The sequence below is a fragment of the Pleurodeles waltl genome, chromosome 8, assembly GCF_031143425.1.
Source record: "Pleurodeles waltl isolate 20211129_DDA chromosome 8, aPleWal1.hap1.20221129, whole genome shotgun sequence".
Lineage (NCBI taxonomy): Eukaryota > Metazoa > Chordata > Amphibia > Caudata > Salamandridae > Pleurodeles > Pleurodeles waltl.
Window position 1 is genome coordinate 1392131823 of NC_090447.1, and position 12959 is coordinate 1392144781.

Here is a 12959-nt window from a genome sequence, read left to right on the forward strand (position 1 = left end):
CAGAAGGAACATTTATCACTGTGCTGTTTTAGGAGGTATACCTGAACTTAGAGGTTAGGTAGAGGGAGAGAAAGAGGCAAAGGGAGGGAGGTGTAGTAGGGTCTGTAAAATGAAGGCAGGGGACAGATTTCTATAGGAGATCTGTCAACTAATGAACATAATGTTGGAAAGTTTATTTAATGACTGCAGTGACGTGTGATATATGTGATATCACGTCTTTTGATGTCAGCTATAATGCAAACTAAAGTGTCCTTGTGGTGTTTCCTTTCTACCCAGGGCCCAAAAAATCCTAGCACCCTCCCTTACTAGCAGGGTTTTGGTTTGACTTGTTTGTAGCAATTGCACCACGAAGATGTGCGTTTAGTTGTAATTTGTTGATTAGTGCACCATGAATTCAGTTCTTTAGTAGAGTATAATTCATGCACATTCACACTACTTCTTTCTGCTAGTTGTCTTGCTGAAGCAATTAGCAGGGAGCCCAGTGTTTGGCATACAATATATTGTTGTGAACTGAGAAAACTTCAGACACATGGACGCCTGAAAGTGAGGATGTCTGTTAGTGAGAGAAGGAACCATCACATAAAGCAGAACTTTATTTGTTAGACATAATGCATAGTTAAAGGTAAAATATGCTTGCATGACCTCTCTCACCCTCTCCTCCCCTGAATTCTTTGGCCTTGAAAGCTCTCAGGTACTTTGGTGATGGTCAAATCATGAAAAGAATATCATACATGGTTTATCCGACTAGAATCCAGATCAGGGGTCTCCAACCTTTTCTGTAGTAGAAGCTACTTATGTCCAATGAAAATGTTCATGATCTACTGATGTTATAAGTGTTCTAGTAGTGGCTACATCTAACAAGATTACATTGACGGCCACGCCAATGACTATCAGCAGGTTAATACATATCAGCCATAGCATAATGCCCCTGGCACTAAGTTAATAAATCTCCTCAACAATGCATGATTTATCACTCAACTATTAGCTTTAAATATAAAATGACACGTGAATTTGTAAAGCACATGTGCAACCTAATGGGTACATTAGTGCAGAAATAACATGTTTATTGTTACCTAACTCAGTAGTTGTCATGGTTGAATTGAAAATTCACTTGGAAACGCAACCATTTTTCTCTTTCTTTCTCTCTTTCTCTCTCTCCTGTACTCGTTCCCTCCCTCCCTCTCTCTCTCCCTCCCTCCTTTAGGTTCTATTAACTATAGTTTCGACAATAAAACTGAATGATTTTCAGAAGATACCTGTCCACTTCGGTAGCTTGATGTGCAGTCGTTTGTTTATTGCTTATTTTTAATGTCTGTATCGTAGTTAGCATATTTTCGCCAGTTTATGGGGTGTTTTAGTGCATTTGCCACCAAGTTCTCAAGGACTTGGGGTTTTTATGGTTTAATGTGTAGTCGAAATTTGGAAAAGCGTTAGTCTTTTAGAGAGAGTCACATTTCTAATGCCAATGGGAGTTTCAGCATGTAGCGAGCAAAAGAATCGTAATTGATTAATGTTCTTTTTTTTATAGGATGGGATTCAACATCGGGAACCACCAATGAGCGAAAAGGGATTTCAGCAGGCTGAAGGGAGAGGCCCTGGTCAGGCAGAGATTAAGGATGTCGGGTAAGCTTCTTTTGGGTACTACACACGGTTCACCACCTTGTGGGTCAGAGAAGGGAGTATGGCAAGATCGCTGCTTAAAAATACCGCCTTGTCCAAAATAGATGCCAAGATCTTGCGAAATTTAACAACAGTGGTGCCCTAGGATTAATACAAAAAAAAAAAGAAAATTAATTCCCTTAGTTTGGTGATCCGATATAAGCCCCCAAGACACTTGTACAATGAAAATGTATTTTAATGTAAAACTTATATTAATTGCAGTTGAATTAATTCTTTGTCCAACTGAGGGCTACGAACTGCAGCAGCAGCCTCTGATTGTTAGACAACTAATTGAAATTAATCCACTCTTACTTAAAAGTATTTTAAGATGTCTCAGATTTTCAAAGACTCTGAAGCATGATATTGTCAAGTACCTTAAACCATGAGACTGGACAGAAGAAGATACAATTACATTTGATTGTCTCCCTCCAAATATTCAAGTTCACCTTTTACTCCTATGAAGCTCTTTACACTGGCACGCAGAAGGACTGAAACAAGGGCAAGCCCCATGCAATTGCTGCCTTTGGTGGCAGGTAAGCTGCTGTTGCTGCAGAGAGTGTGACTGGATGAATGGAAACGCATATAGAGCAGCTATGGGTACTGAGTAACATGCCTGCAATTATGGATATGAAACTAAGGGCCAGATGTAGCGAAATCCGTTTTTGCGACTTGCAAATTGCGAGTCTGAGCCTCAGACACCTTCTGTGACTCGCTATGGGGTCGCAAAGACCCACCTCATCAATATTCATGAGGTGGGTCGCATTTTGCGACCCCATAGCGAGTCCCTGCACTCACAGGGATGGTGGCCTGCTGTAGTCAGCAGACCTCCATGTCTGTGACTGCTTTTTAAATAAAGCAGTTTTTTTTTCTCATTTTGCAGCCCGTTTTCCTTAAAGGAAAACGAGTTGCAAAATGAAAAAAAAACGTTTTTTTCAGAGTAAGCCTGCTCTGAAAAAATATTTATGTCGACATTCACAAAGGGGAAGGGGTCCCATGGGGACCCCTTCCCTTTTGCGAATGTGTTACCACCAGTGTGACACTGGTGGTAACTGCGAGTTGGTTTGCGACCGCATTCGCGGTCACAAAGCAACTCTGAATTGCGATGCAAGTCGCAAATAGGAAGCGAACACCCCTTTCTATTTGCAAGTCGCATTCCCAAATTGCGAGTCGGTACCGACTCGCAATTTGGTAATGAGCATCGCATGAGGCCGTTTGCATGGCGCAAACTGCGTTTTTCGCAGTTTGCGCCATGCAAACGGCGTGCTACATCTGGCCCTAAGTCCCCGAATTGAGAGCAATTTAAAATGGATCAGCGTGCAATACCATACAATTCCCACGCCCATCTACCCTATGCCTCTCAGTGTGGTTTCTTGAACCATAACAAAGCCTCCCAATTATATCATTAAGAGTAAAACCATGTATATGCGATATATTATAAGCAATATATCAATTATCTCAATAAAAGTCTGTCATAAAGGAAAACTGGAAATAAAATCTCCAAAAGCTTATGAATCAAAATCCCTAATAACTTATCACAGAAGTATTTTTAATGCTCAATAATGCAATGCGTGATTGTCACCAAGCTACTGAGTATTCAAGTGATCACAAAGAGGTAATAAGTTTAACATAAAGTGTGTGTGTGTGTATATACACAAATGAGTTGAAGGACTGTTGAAGGCAGTAAGGGAGCAGGATGTATCTCAATCCACAAACATAGGCTATTTATAAATTTTTGTCATCCTGTCAACCCCAATTTTTTATGGCGTTTCAAACCTATAAATCTTAATCCTGGGGTCAGTGTTCGCTGATCGATACCCTGGCTACTGATTGGTATAATTGTCAGTTCCTCTTTTTGTCCAATTTCCAGTGGTTGCTGTCTGTTCCATTCGCGGCTCACCGGGTGATGAAGTGGGTGGGGTGGTGTGCGCGTGGGCGGGTCTGATAGTAATACATTTTAAACAAAATAAAAAATAAAAATAAACTTACCTTGGCTCCCTTGCTGCGCGCCGCTCCTCTGCTGGCTGGAGGCAGGCACAGGCTCCCAGCCTGCTCTGCGGCCAGTCCTGACACTGCTCAGGCAGCATCAGGATTGGCTGGGAACGCCCAGCCAGGGCGTTCCTAGGCAGACTGGGAGCCTGTGCAGGCCCTCTCCAGCCCAGCAACATTGTTGCTGGGCTGGAGAGGGCCCTGTGCCAATGTGTGTTTGGCCGGCCCAAGAGTGCTGAGCACTCCCCCTCAGAGCATGTCACCCCGTGGCCGCACCCCTTTACAAGGAAACAATAACAAACGCTGTTTGTTATCATTTCCTTGTAAAGGCTTTGCAGCTGTCGCTGCTGGCGGGGGGGGGGGGACTTCTCCATCCTCAAGAAGGAGCCGCCCATGGTCTGTTCACTGGTAGCAGGCTCTCCCACGATATTGTAAGTGCGGATGAACTAGACATGCCTTCCTCCAGCAGTGGATCTATGTTGCCATAATCTCTGTGTGGTTTCAGATGCTACATCATGCGCAAACTTAAAAACAAGAATATATAGCAAAGACTGTGCCTGTGTCTGCTGTACCCAACTCCCAGACCAGTACCCACCATATCGTGCTATCATTATTTATCTCTGCAATAATATGGTCCAAGGCTACTCCACGTGTATAAGATTTTTGTAGTATACACTCATTTCACTGTGCAATATAGGATTTTATGTCCACGGCATGGGACTATATTCTACCATTACCCCCGTACCTTAGGGAGAAAGTCCCCCAACCATACAGTAGACCCATGATAATGAAAGAACCTAATACCTTCCATGTAATTAAATAGAATGACTTAAACTTGTGTAAATGGATGTGTATGGGCTGCTCCGAGTGTACACACTTAAGCAGTTTTCCAAACAGGCTTTCATGCATGACAGGGTGCACTTCTGCACCATAAGTTCCTTCCTCATGGGGCTACAGAGAAGGATTGAAACAAGGGCAGGACCTTCCTGTACCCTCGTGATAATGAAAGGAACCAATTTATTTTGTATAGTTAAAGACTGTGGACCTGAATTATATTGCTGTGGTCTGTCCATTTCCGTTGGGAATATTCCGTCCTGGACTGCTGCTTCGTCTGCTCAGAAACGTTAAGGCTGATACAGGGCCATTGATAAAGGGTTTTTACCATATAGCATTGTTTTTGACCTAGCTGGGTGAAGCAGGACATATTTAATTCCTTGAGACCCCAGAGCAATGTTCTATGTATAAAAATGATTGGAATTTTTCTTCACAGCCAGTGTAAACACAGGGCAGTAACCGACTTTGCTTTTGCTGACTTTTATTTTACCTGTCTCCTTGCCTGCACTTGCAATTGAGCTCCGGCCACCATTATTCAACGTGCTAGATCCAGTTGGTCAAGGTGGTGCTCCTAATACAGGATTAGATCACAGTGATAGAAATGCTCAAAGTTGCAGGGAGGTTAAATATTTTTGATAACGGTCTCCATGAAACGTTCCATGTTCTACTTCTTGGTGTTCTAGTGAAACAATACGCATGGAGCAGTTACATCATTTCCTTCATGTCATGCACTGTGCTACCACACAGTTCGTACTCTGCCTTTAGAGCAGCCCTTACTAATTTTCACTAGGTTAACGTTGGTACCAAGAGCATCCACTTCCATCTCTAGAAATCTTTTTATTTACGTGTTTTTATTTAGAATAGCAGCCTGTTCTGGCCTTCCATCAGTCCTAGTATCAGATCTATCCTCTGCCACATTAGTAGCAGTGTCTTGTGTGTGTCAGGTAGTAGCAGCAGTGCTTTAGTTTTTGTTTGTTGTTTCCGGTGCTGAGCACCTGCACTTATTGTTGAGGGCCGGGGCTTATTCTTCTGCCTCAAGCATTTGCTGCGAGCAAAAGACACATATTGGAAAGACGGAGGAAGGGAAAAACAAAAAAGTGTCAAAGGGAGAAAGTAGAAAGCTGCTAGAGTGAGCTGACTGGGCAGGGGATGGCTTTATATGGTTTGAAGAGGCCCGAGATGGCTTCAGGATTACGCTGTCTCAGTATTCCGTGCACCCACATTTAAATGCAGCAGCCGCCTGTATAAGAGGAGGGCTTTGGGCACCGGCACGTTTTTATTTACAAATTAAGCACTGAGTAGCAGTCCCTGAAGAGGCAGTAGATTGCATTTTTAACTTGTACTTCTGGTCTGTTTTGCCTGTTTATGCTTGAGGAAAGTTCCCCTGTTCCGGATTGTTCTGTAAAGGCATGTTGCCCCATAAGAAATGTCCAGATGCTGTCATATTTCCAAGGGGGAGCAGAAACTAAGCAAAGATAATAATTCACGACCACAGAGCCTCCCATGGATCCTCCCAAATTCCTGTATTTGGCTGAGTTCACATTAATTATAGGCTATTTTATTTTACCTTTAATAATTGAATCTATATACAAATAAAATCATGTTGCTTTACAAAGTAATAACATTGGCAAAAGTCCACATTTTACATGTTATTTCAACTATTCGTTGTGTCAGAGTTTCTATTACGCAACGCTTTCAGAGAAAACATTGGCTGTGCAATTTTCCTCCCTAAAATGAGCAAGCTAGTAATAACAATCCCTTGACTCGAGAGATAACTTGAAATATTTTCAAAACGGCTGCCCACGTCGCAGTGCAACCTCAGTCTGAATAAACCACGATTTTCCAAGCAATCCAGGACTCTACAGAGGTGGTGGAGACTAAAGTGGGCAAAGTGAAAGTTGATGTTTCTCTTCTGCACCAGTCAGATCACAGAGGCAGAGAGTTGTGTGTCTTCAGTGGAGGATGACATAACTACTCTTTAAAAAAAAAACAGGTTTTCAAACTGCTGGCAGTGACAGCAGTGCTGGAGGAACACGCTGAGGATGCTGAAAATAGGCCATGCAGAAGTAATCTCTGGTTTGTTGGGTTCCCGGAGGGTTCCAAACCTCTGGCACAGATTGATCTTCAGAGTGTTGGCTGCACTCCTAGATCTCTGAAGACACATTGTCACCATGGTTCATTGTGAAGCGAGCCTACAGGTCTGTAGCCCAGAGACCCCCTCCCCAGGGCTTCTGCGTGCTCACCTCTTGCCCAAATTCTCAATCACCATGACAGAGATATATTTTGGCCGGTAGGCTAATGGGATGACCGGACCTTGGCTTTCAAGACTTCTGTATAATGATTTTTCCCAATTACACTCAGGAAGTCTAGCACCGTAGATGCCCCCTCAATGAAGACAAACAAAAACTTTGTGCTCTTAACCTTCAGTATATGCTCCTCTTTCTGGTGAAGTTCAATTCCCAAATGTAATACTGTGAGACACCCGAGGAGACCTGGGAGTCTGCGGCTGAAAAGAACAACGCTTGCTAATCTGACGATGCTGGGGCCTTAGAACTGGTGGCCTTGAGTAGCTCTCTCCATCAAACCTGAAACCACCCAGGAATAAGAGAATGATACCCCCTGGACACTGGATGCACCCCTGGACTCCTCTGGCTCTGACATAGAGTGCAGAGTCTCTGGCGTGTGACATGGAGCAGGTTGATGCCACGCCAGAAGTCTTGGGAACTCAGACTGAGCACTTGACTGGCTCACCGAGCTGAACTGCATGCTCTTGCCATTTTCACTGGTGGTTACTGTTCCCATTGTGGGGGGAGGAACAATCATATGGTACATAGTCACTTGCGTTGGGTTTGATATATTATCCTGCAATTAAGGAGGTCCCTATTTCAGGTTTTGTTGTGTATTTTACTTGAGGGTATTTTAATAACTTGGCAACAGATTCTTTAGGGGTAGAAGTATGAGAAGGGTGAGTTGGGGTACAGGGTGTTATATTTGTTTTGTTCTACAGTCTTTTCGTTACAGCCATCAGGGCCACTTGCCTTGCTATAGTACTTACTGGGGCTGTCCTGCCTGCAGTGATCTTTGCAGTGGCGATTAGGACTCTGCCCTGGAATATGAATGGACTGCATTGAACATGTGGCCCTACTCTGTTACGCTAAGCGCTTTCAGCCTGCCGTTGTGTTGCAGGAAACCCATCTACTAGATGAGTACTGCCCTTTCCTCTAGTGCTATGGGTACAACAAGCTTACCATTCCAGGTTCACACTGTGGTGATGTGGTGTGCCATATCCCCCCTTGTGGTGACCAACAGTTTCACTGATCCCCACAGAAGATACATGGGGCTGAAGGGCTTCTTAAGGGTAAGCAATAACATTTTCTGTCATTCTATTTGCTGCACCAGTTACTGTCCCAAATGCTGGCCTCACTGTCCTCAATTCATTAGGGGGTGAGTTGGAGGTGGGAGAGGAACTTGGGGGGTGGGGGTCAATCTTGATCCTGCCCGAGCTCTATGATGCATGGAGGACATGACACCCTCATGTCATCATGCATTGATCTCCTGCTTATTTCGGCCATGGATGTTTCGCAGATGTCCAAGGTTGACATCCTTCCAAGAGGGATCTCTGATCACTGACCCCATATATTGCTATTTTGCATCTGGGATTCCCAGAACCCGCAGTGCGGCCCACGTTGTGCCTCAATGCATTGCATCTTACCATTGGAGCTGTGCTGACTATGTGGAGGTCAAGCTTCAGGCCTACTTCACAGTCAACCAAGGGTCTCTGCCCTCTGCCAGCACCCTCTGGGCAGCCAACAAACCCACAATTTGGGGTCTAGTGAAAGAATATATCTGAGGTAAGGAACAAGAGAGAGAAGTGTGACCCTAGAGTGCAGAATCCTTGCCTTTGAGCTCCGAGCTCTTGCAGGGACATCAGATGAGCTTGCTCACCAACCTGCAGTGGCACAAGCAGCGATGAGACAAATCTCCCTGGAGGGGGCACGGCAATGTTGAAGGGCTACAACCAGGTGGTTTTCTGAACACAGCAACAAGTCTGGGATGCTCCTCTGTTGGCTGGCCACTAAAGAGATTGCCTCCAGAGTGGTCCCCTGCTTTGTGGACACTGAGGGCAGCCTCAAAGTTCACACCTCTGATATTGTACGGGTGTTCAATTATTTCTACTAAAGTTGTACGCCCAGAGGTTCAGACCTCTGAGGGAGGTGGCCCAACCAATGTTGGATGAGATCCCTCTCCCATCAAACTACCCAGTCCCTAAATCCAAGACCTGGACCAGCCTTTCACAGCCAATGAGATTGATACAGCACATTCAGCCTTGCCTCCTGGTAAAATTCCTGGCCAAGGTAGGCTCCCCATTGAATATTACTGATGATTTCGTGCCACGCTCGTCCCACACCTGCTGGCCATATACACTGAGGCTGTGATGGCAGGTGCCATCCCCGTGTAGCTAGATACGGCCATGATCGTGGTTATTCCCAAAACAGGCCAACACTCAGACACTTATGCTTTGTATAGGTCGATATTTCTCATGAATTTTGAGATTAAAGTGTTAGCAAAGGTCTTAGCTAACTGGCTGCGACTGAACCTGCGCTACTTGATCTATTCACCTACGTTTGGCTTCATGCCAGCCCACAGCCCCAGATATTGCATCCATAGAGTCCAGTTGGCCCTGTCCCAGGCGCATCCCCTCCACCATCCTGCAGCTCTGCTCCTAATAGACTTTCCCTGGAGCTTGTGGGTCATGGACCTTATTTTGCAAGCTAATCAAGCTTCTATACTCTCAGTTGATGGTGCAGGTCTAAATAACTGATCACTCTTCTCCTCCTCCCCAATTTGTAGAAGAACCAGTCAGGGCAGTCATCTCCCCTACCCTAATTCTTTGCCTTAGCCATTGAACCACTGGTGTGGTGCCTGTGCTGCAATGCTGAATTGCAGGGATGGTCATGGGGGCTCTGAGCTTCATACATTTGAAGTTCTGCTTTTCCTGACCAACCTGCAGTCCTCATGCACCTGATGCCTGGTATTATTGGGCATATATGAGGAGGCCTTTGGCCTCCACGTCAACAAAGCAAAATCGCTACTAGTCCCAACATCGGGCAATTTGAGTATCTGCTTGTGGCAATCCACAATCCCTATGTGTCGTCTGGCCTTCCAGTACCTGGGAATCCACATCTCTTTGCTCCCGGAACTGGCAGGGTGCCAGAACCTGGCATCCCTGGTGGCTAGATTGAAGAGAGATCTTCAAAGATGGGGACGCCTACCCCTCCACATTCTTGGGTGAGTTGCTTTCTGATGGTGCTGCCCTGTTTCCTTTATGTCTTCCAAAATTTCCCCTTTCTTATTCCCACACCGTGGTTTACAATTTTTAACTCCATCACTCATCCTTTCCTCTGATCTGGGTACCGTCCCCTTATCGCCTTTGATATGTCGGCATGCCCCATATGACCGCAGAATGGAAATGGCAGATTTACCTTTTTACTATGTAGCCTCCCAGGTGATTGTGGTAAATGACTGGCCTAATGGGGCTGGGGTGACACGACCTACAGGGCAGAGTTGGCCCTATTGGGACTTGACCGAATTATGGGCATTGTGTATGAGGCCCTATGTCTCAATTCCTCCTGAGCATTACATGAGTGGTCTTCCTGAACTGGAGGGGGGTGCTCCGACTAATGGGCCATATACTGACGCGTATGTCCCCTCTCTGCCAGGGAACATGGCTGCATCACGCAGCGGGCATTGATGGGTTTGCAAAATGAAACAGGATAGGAATCACTGAACTTGGGGATGTCTGGTGGGGGACCCACATTCGGACGTTTCAGGACCTCCAAGAGGATTATCAACTCTCTAGTAACCAATTTCACAAGTACCTACAATTATGCCACGCCCTTGCAGTTCACATCTGTTAGATGCTGAAGTTCCTGACTTTTAGCCCCCTAGAGGCTAAGCTACTAACTGGGAGGTTTACCACTGGCGCAGTCTCACAAGTTTACCTTTCCCTGGTAATTCACTCACCTGGCTGGTTTGCAAGGCTGAGAGGGGAGACATGGGTGGGGGAATTGGATGACATAGACAGGAGGGCAGCAAAGGCGCCCTCCCCCTTTCAGGGGATTCACCATCTCCACACGCCTCAGGCTGATCCAACTCGGCTATCTCCATCTAACTTGCATGACCCCTCAGTGGATTCGGCCAGTGGGTAGGATTCCTCAGACCAATTCCATCTGCTGTTCTTAACCGGAAGCAGATTCTTTCCACATGGTCTGGTTGTGCCTGGTGCTAACCCCGTACTGGTGGGGCATAGAGTGGTAAGGCCCTTGGACTTCTCCCCTAGAGATGCACTTCTTGGCTTGTTGGAGGACTTGGGAGGGCAAACACTGGAGCTTTCGTTCATTGGCATTGCCACATTGGTAACAAGAAGGGACACTGCCAGGGGGTGGAATTCAAAGAACGCTCCTTCACTAGCTGCTTGGCGGCGGGGGTGGACTGGTGTGCTTAACAAACAAAATACTATATATATACTGCTAGGGGTTGTCCACAGAAGCATGAGAAGATTTGGGACAAGTGGTGAGAATTTCATTGTTTTATAATAAAATAGTAAATATTAAAATAAAATAGTAAATAATAAAAAGTTGGTAATCCAAGAAACCTCCAAAAAACTGAGTTAAACTGTGACTGTAGAACCTGGTGAAGTAACAAGCTGACTGCCACAAAGCAGTGTTCCCTTTATGCCCCATGCCTTAAAAACCTACGTTCTAGCTACACATGTGAGCGGCTATACTTTTGTTGACAAATGTATTTGAGTTTGCACGTGACCTGTAAAAACTGGGGAAAATAGCTGCTTTGCTAAGCAAATCTTAGCTGCAGAGATTTAGACTAGGAGTTAATTGATGGCGTGGGAGACACATAGGCATGCATGAAGAATGCTGAAAGTTGTAGCTTTGGATTTTACCCATTAGAATTAATTCAGACGTTTTGTGAAAATGCAAAATTTGACTTTGCATTTATGCATAGCACTCACAAAGTTTTAATGTACCTGTATGAAGAAGAAACAGGTCACAACCTGTTTAATCTGGGACTGGTAAAGCCATCTTTGGCTATTTGACCACTGAAGCTGTGTAAGCATTTGTATGTTGATAGTGAAGGGTCAGACTGACAATAGGCAAATGGCAGAGAAACAAAATCCACTGTAGCAATGCTAGAGTTTGGCTACACTTCTTCCCAAGTAGCCCGCATGGCTAAAAACGTAAGGGAAATAGATTTTATTTCAAGCGCCACAAGAATGAGGATGGTTGCTAGAGTCATAATCCTTTGATCAAACCCAACAATGGATGTTAAAATTGATGAACACCAGCCAAAAGCAAGCATAACTGATCACATAATCAACAAATCCCTCAGATATTTAGCACTGAAAACTCCCTTTGAAGAGGAGTCTCTAGGAGAATGCTGTCAATCAGTGTCAATGGAAGGTCTGTGCATATTTAGGATGCCACAGTTGTGTTCAGAGCTGCATACTGCTCTGCAGAGCTTGAAGGTGGCCAGGGCTTCTACCTGAAGAGTGTGTCAAAACTACCTTCAGGGTTAATTGCTGAAATGTCAGAAGAAAGAACCCTGTAATGTTGTGAGGGACACAATGGACGGGTCCTACACATCTGAGTGGCAGATATGCCGGCTCCTTAACAGGTAGGGCCATAATCCCTTGAATTAAATGTTTGGCATCTGCTGCTCTGGAGTGGAAAGAGTCTGATCTTGGGGGAGACCCCTAAACTGACTTGTTTTGTGACTCTTGGTCACCTGAAGCATAGTACTCAGGGCCACCCCTGAAAACTATTGAGAAGTCTAAAAACCAGAGTCTCAAACTCTTGTCCTGGGTTTACCTCTAGAGAGATGAGTGTCAGAAGATGCATTACACATGCTAACTGGTAGTTATGAGAAGTCCAGTTAGGTTCCCATACCCCTGCATGGAGTATCTGCCTCTTTTCTCCTTGGTGGAACAGGAACACCGTCTCTCAAAGGGGGCCAGTACAGAGTAAGGCTGGTTGTCTTCCTCTGGAGATAGGAGAGCATTTAAACACCCTTTGGAATATGGTGGACCTTATTATGAGATCTTTGCCCTGTACGTCTTTCTTTGGCTGTAGCCTTTTTCAAGGACAGCTGGAGACAAAGGAGAGGCTTCAAGAGGGAAGAGAGGAATTTGCTCTCTGCCCTTGTTTTTGGTCATTAAAGCTGGATTAACTACGTAAGTGATCCTGTTTGCCAACCATGACCTGGGTGAAATAGCTCCCTTATAGCTAATGATAACACAGAAGGGCCTCTTCTAGGTTTGGACTGACATTAAGAACTATCCTAAACATTTTCACTTACACTTCCAGAGAGAGTTCTGTTGATACCAAGATGATTACTATCATGGGGGTAAAGAGATGTTACAAAATAATATCATCCTTGAACACTTTCTACAAGTGGGCCGGTTTTCA

General features: G+C 45.0%; 1 protein-coding gene across 2 annotated transcripts in view; it reads left to right on the forward strand.

Annotated features, from left to right (window-relative positions):
* The window catches only part of SLC36A4 (solute carrier family 36 member 4), an 820425-nt gene that overhangs the window by 140141 nt on the left and 667325 nt on the right, over positions 1 to 12959 (forward strand). For both annotated transcript variants that reach the window (XR_011194611.1, XM_069202450.1), the window contains exon 2: positions 1529 to 1623. Coding sequence is in view for 1 of the 2 variants with exons in the window: in XM_069202450.1 (XP_069058551.1) it covers positions 1617 to 1623 (7 nt within the window). In the remaining variant the exon portion in view is untranslated. The remainder of the gene's footprint in view (positions 1 to 1528; positions 1624 to 12959) is intronic.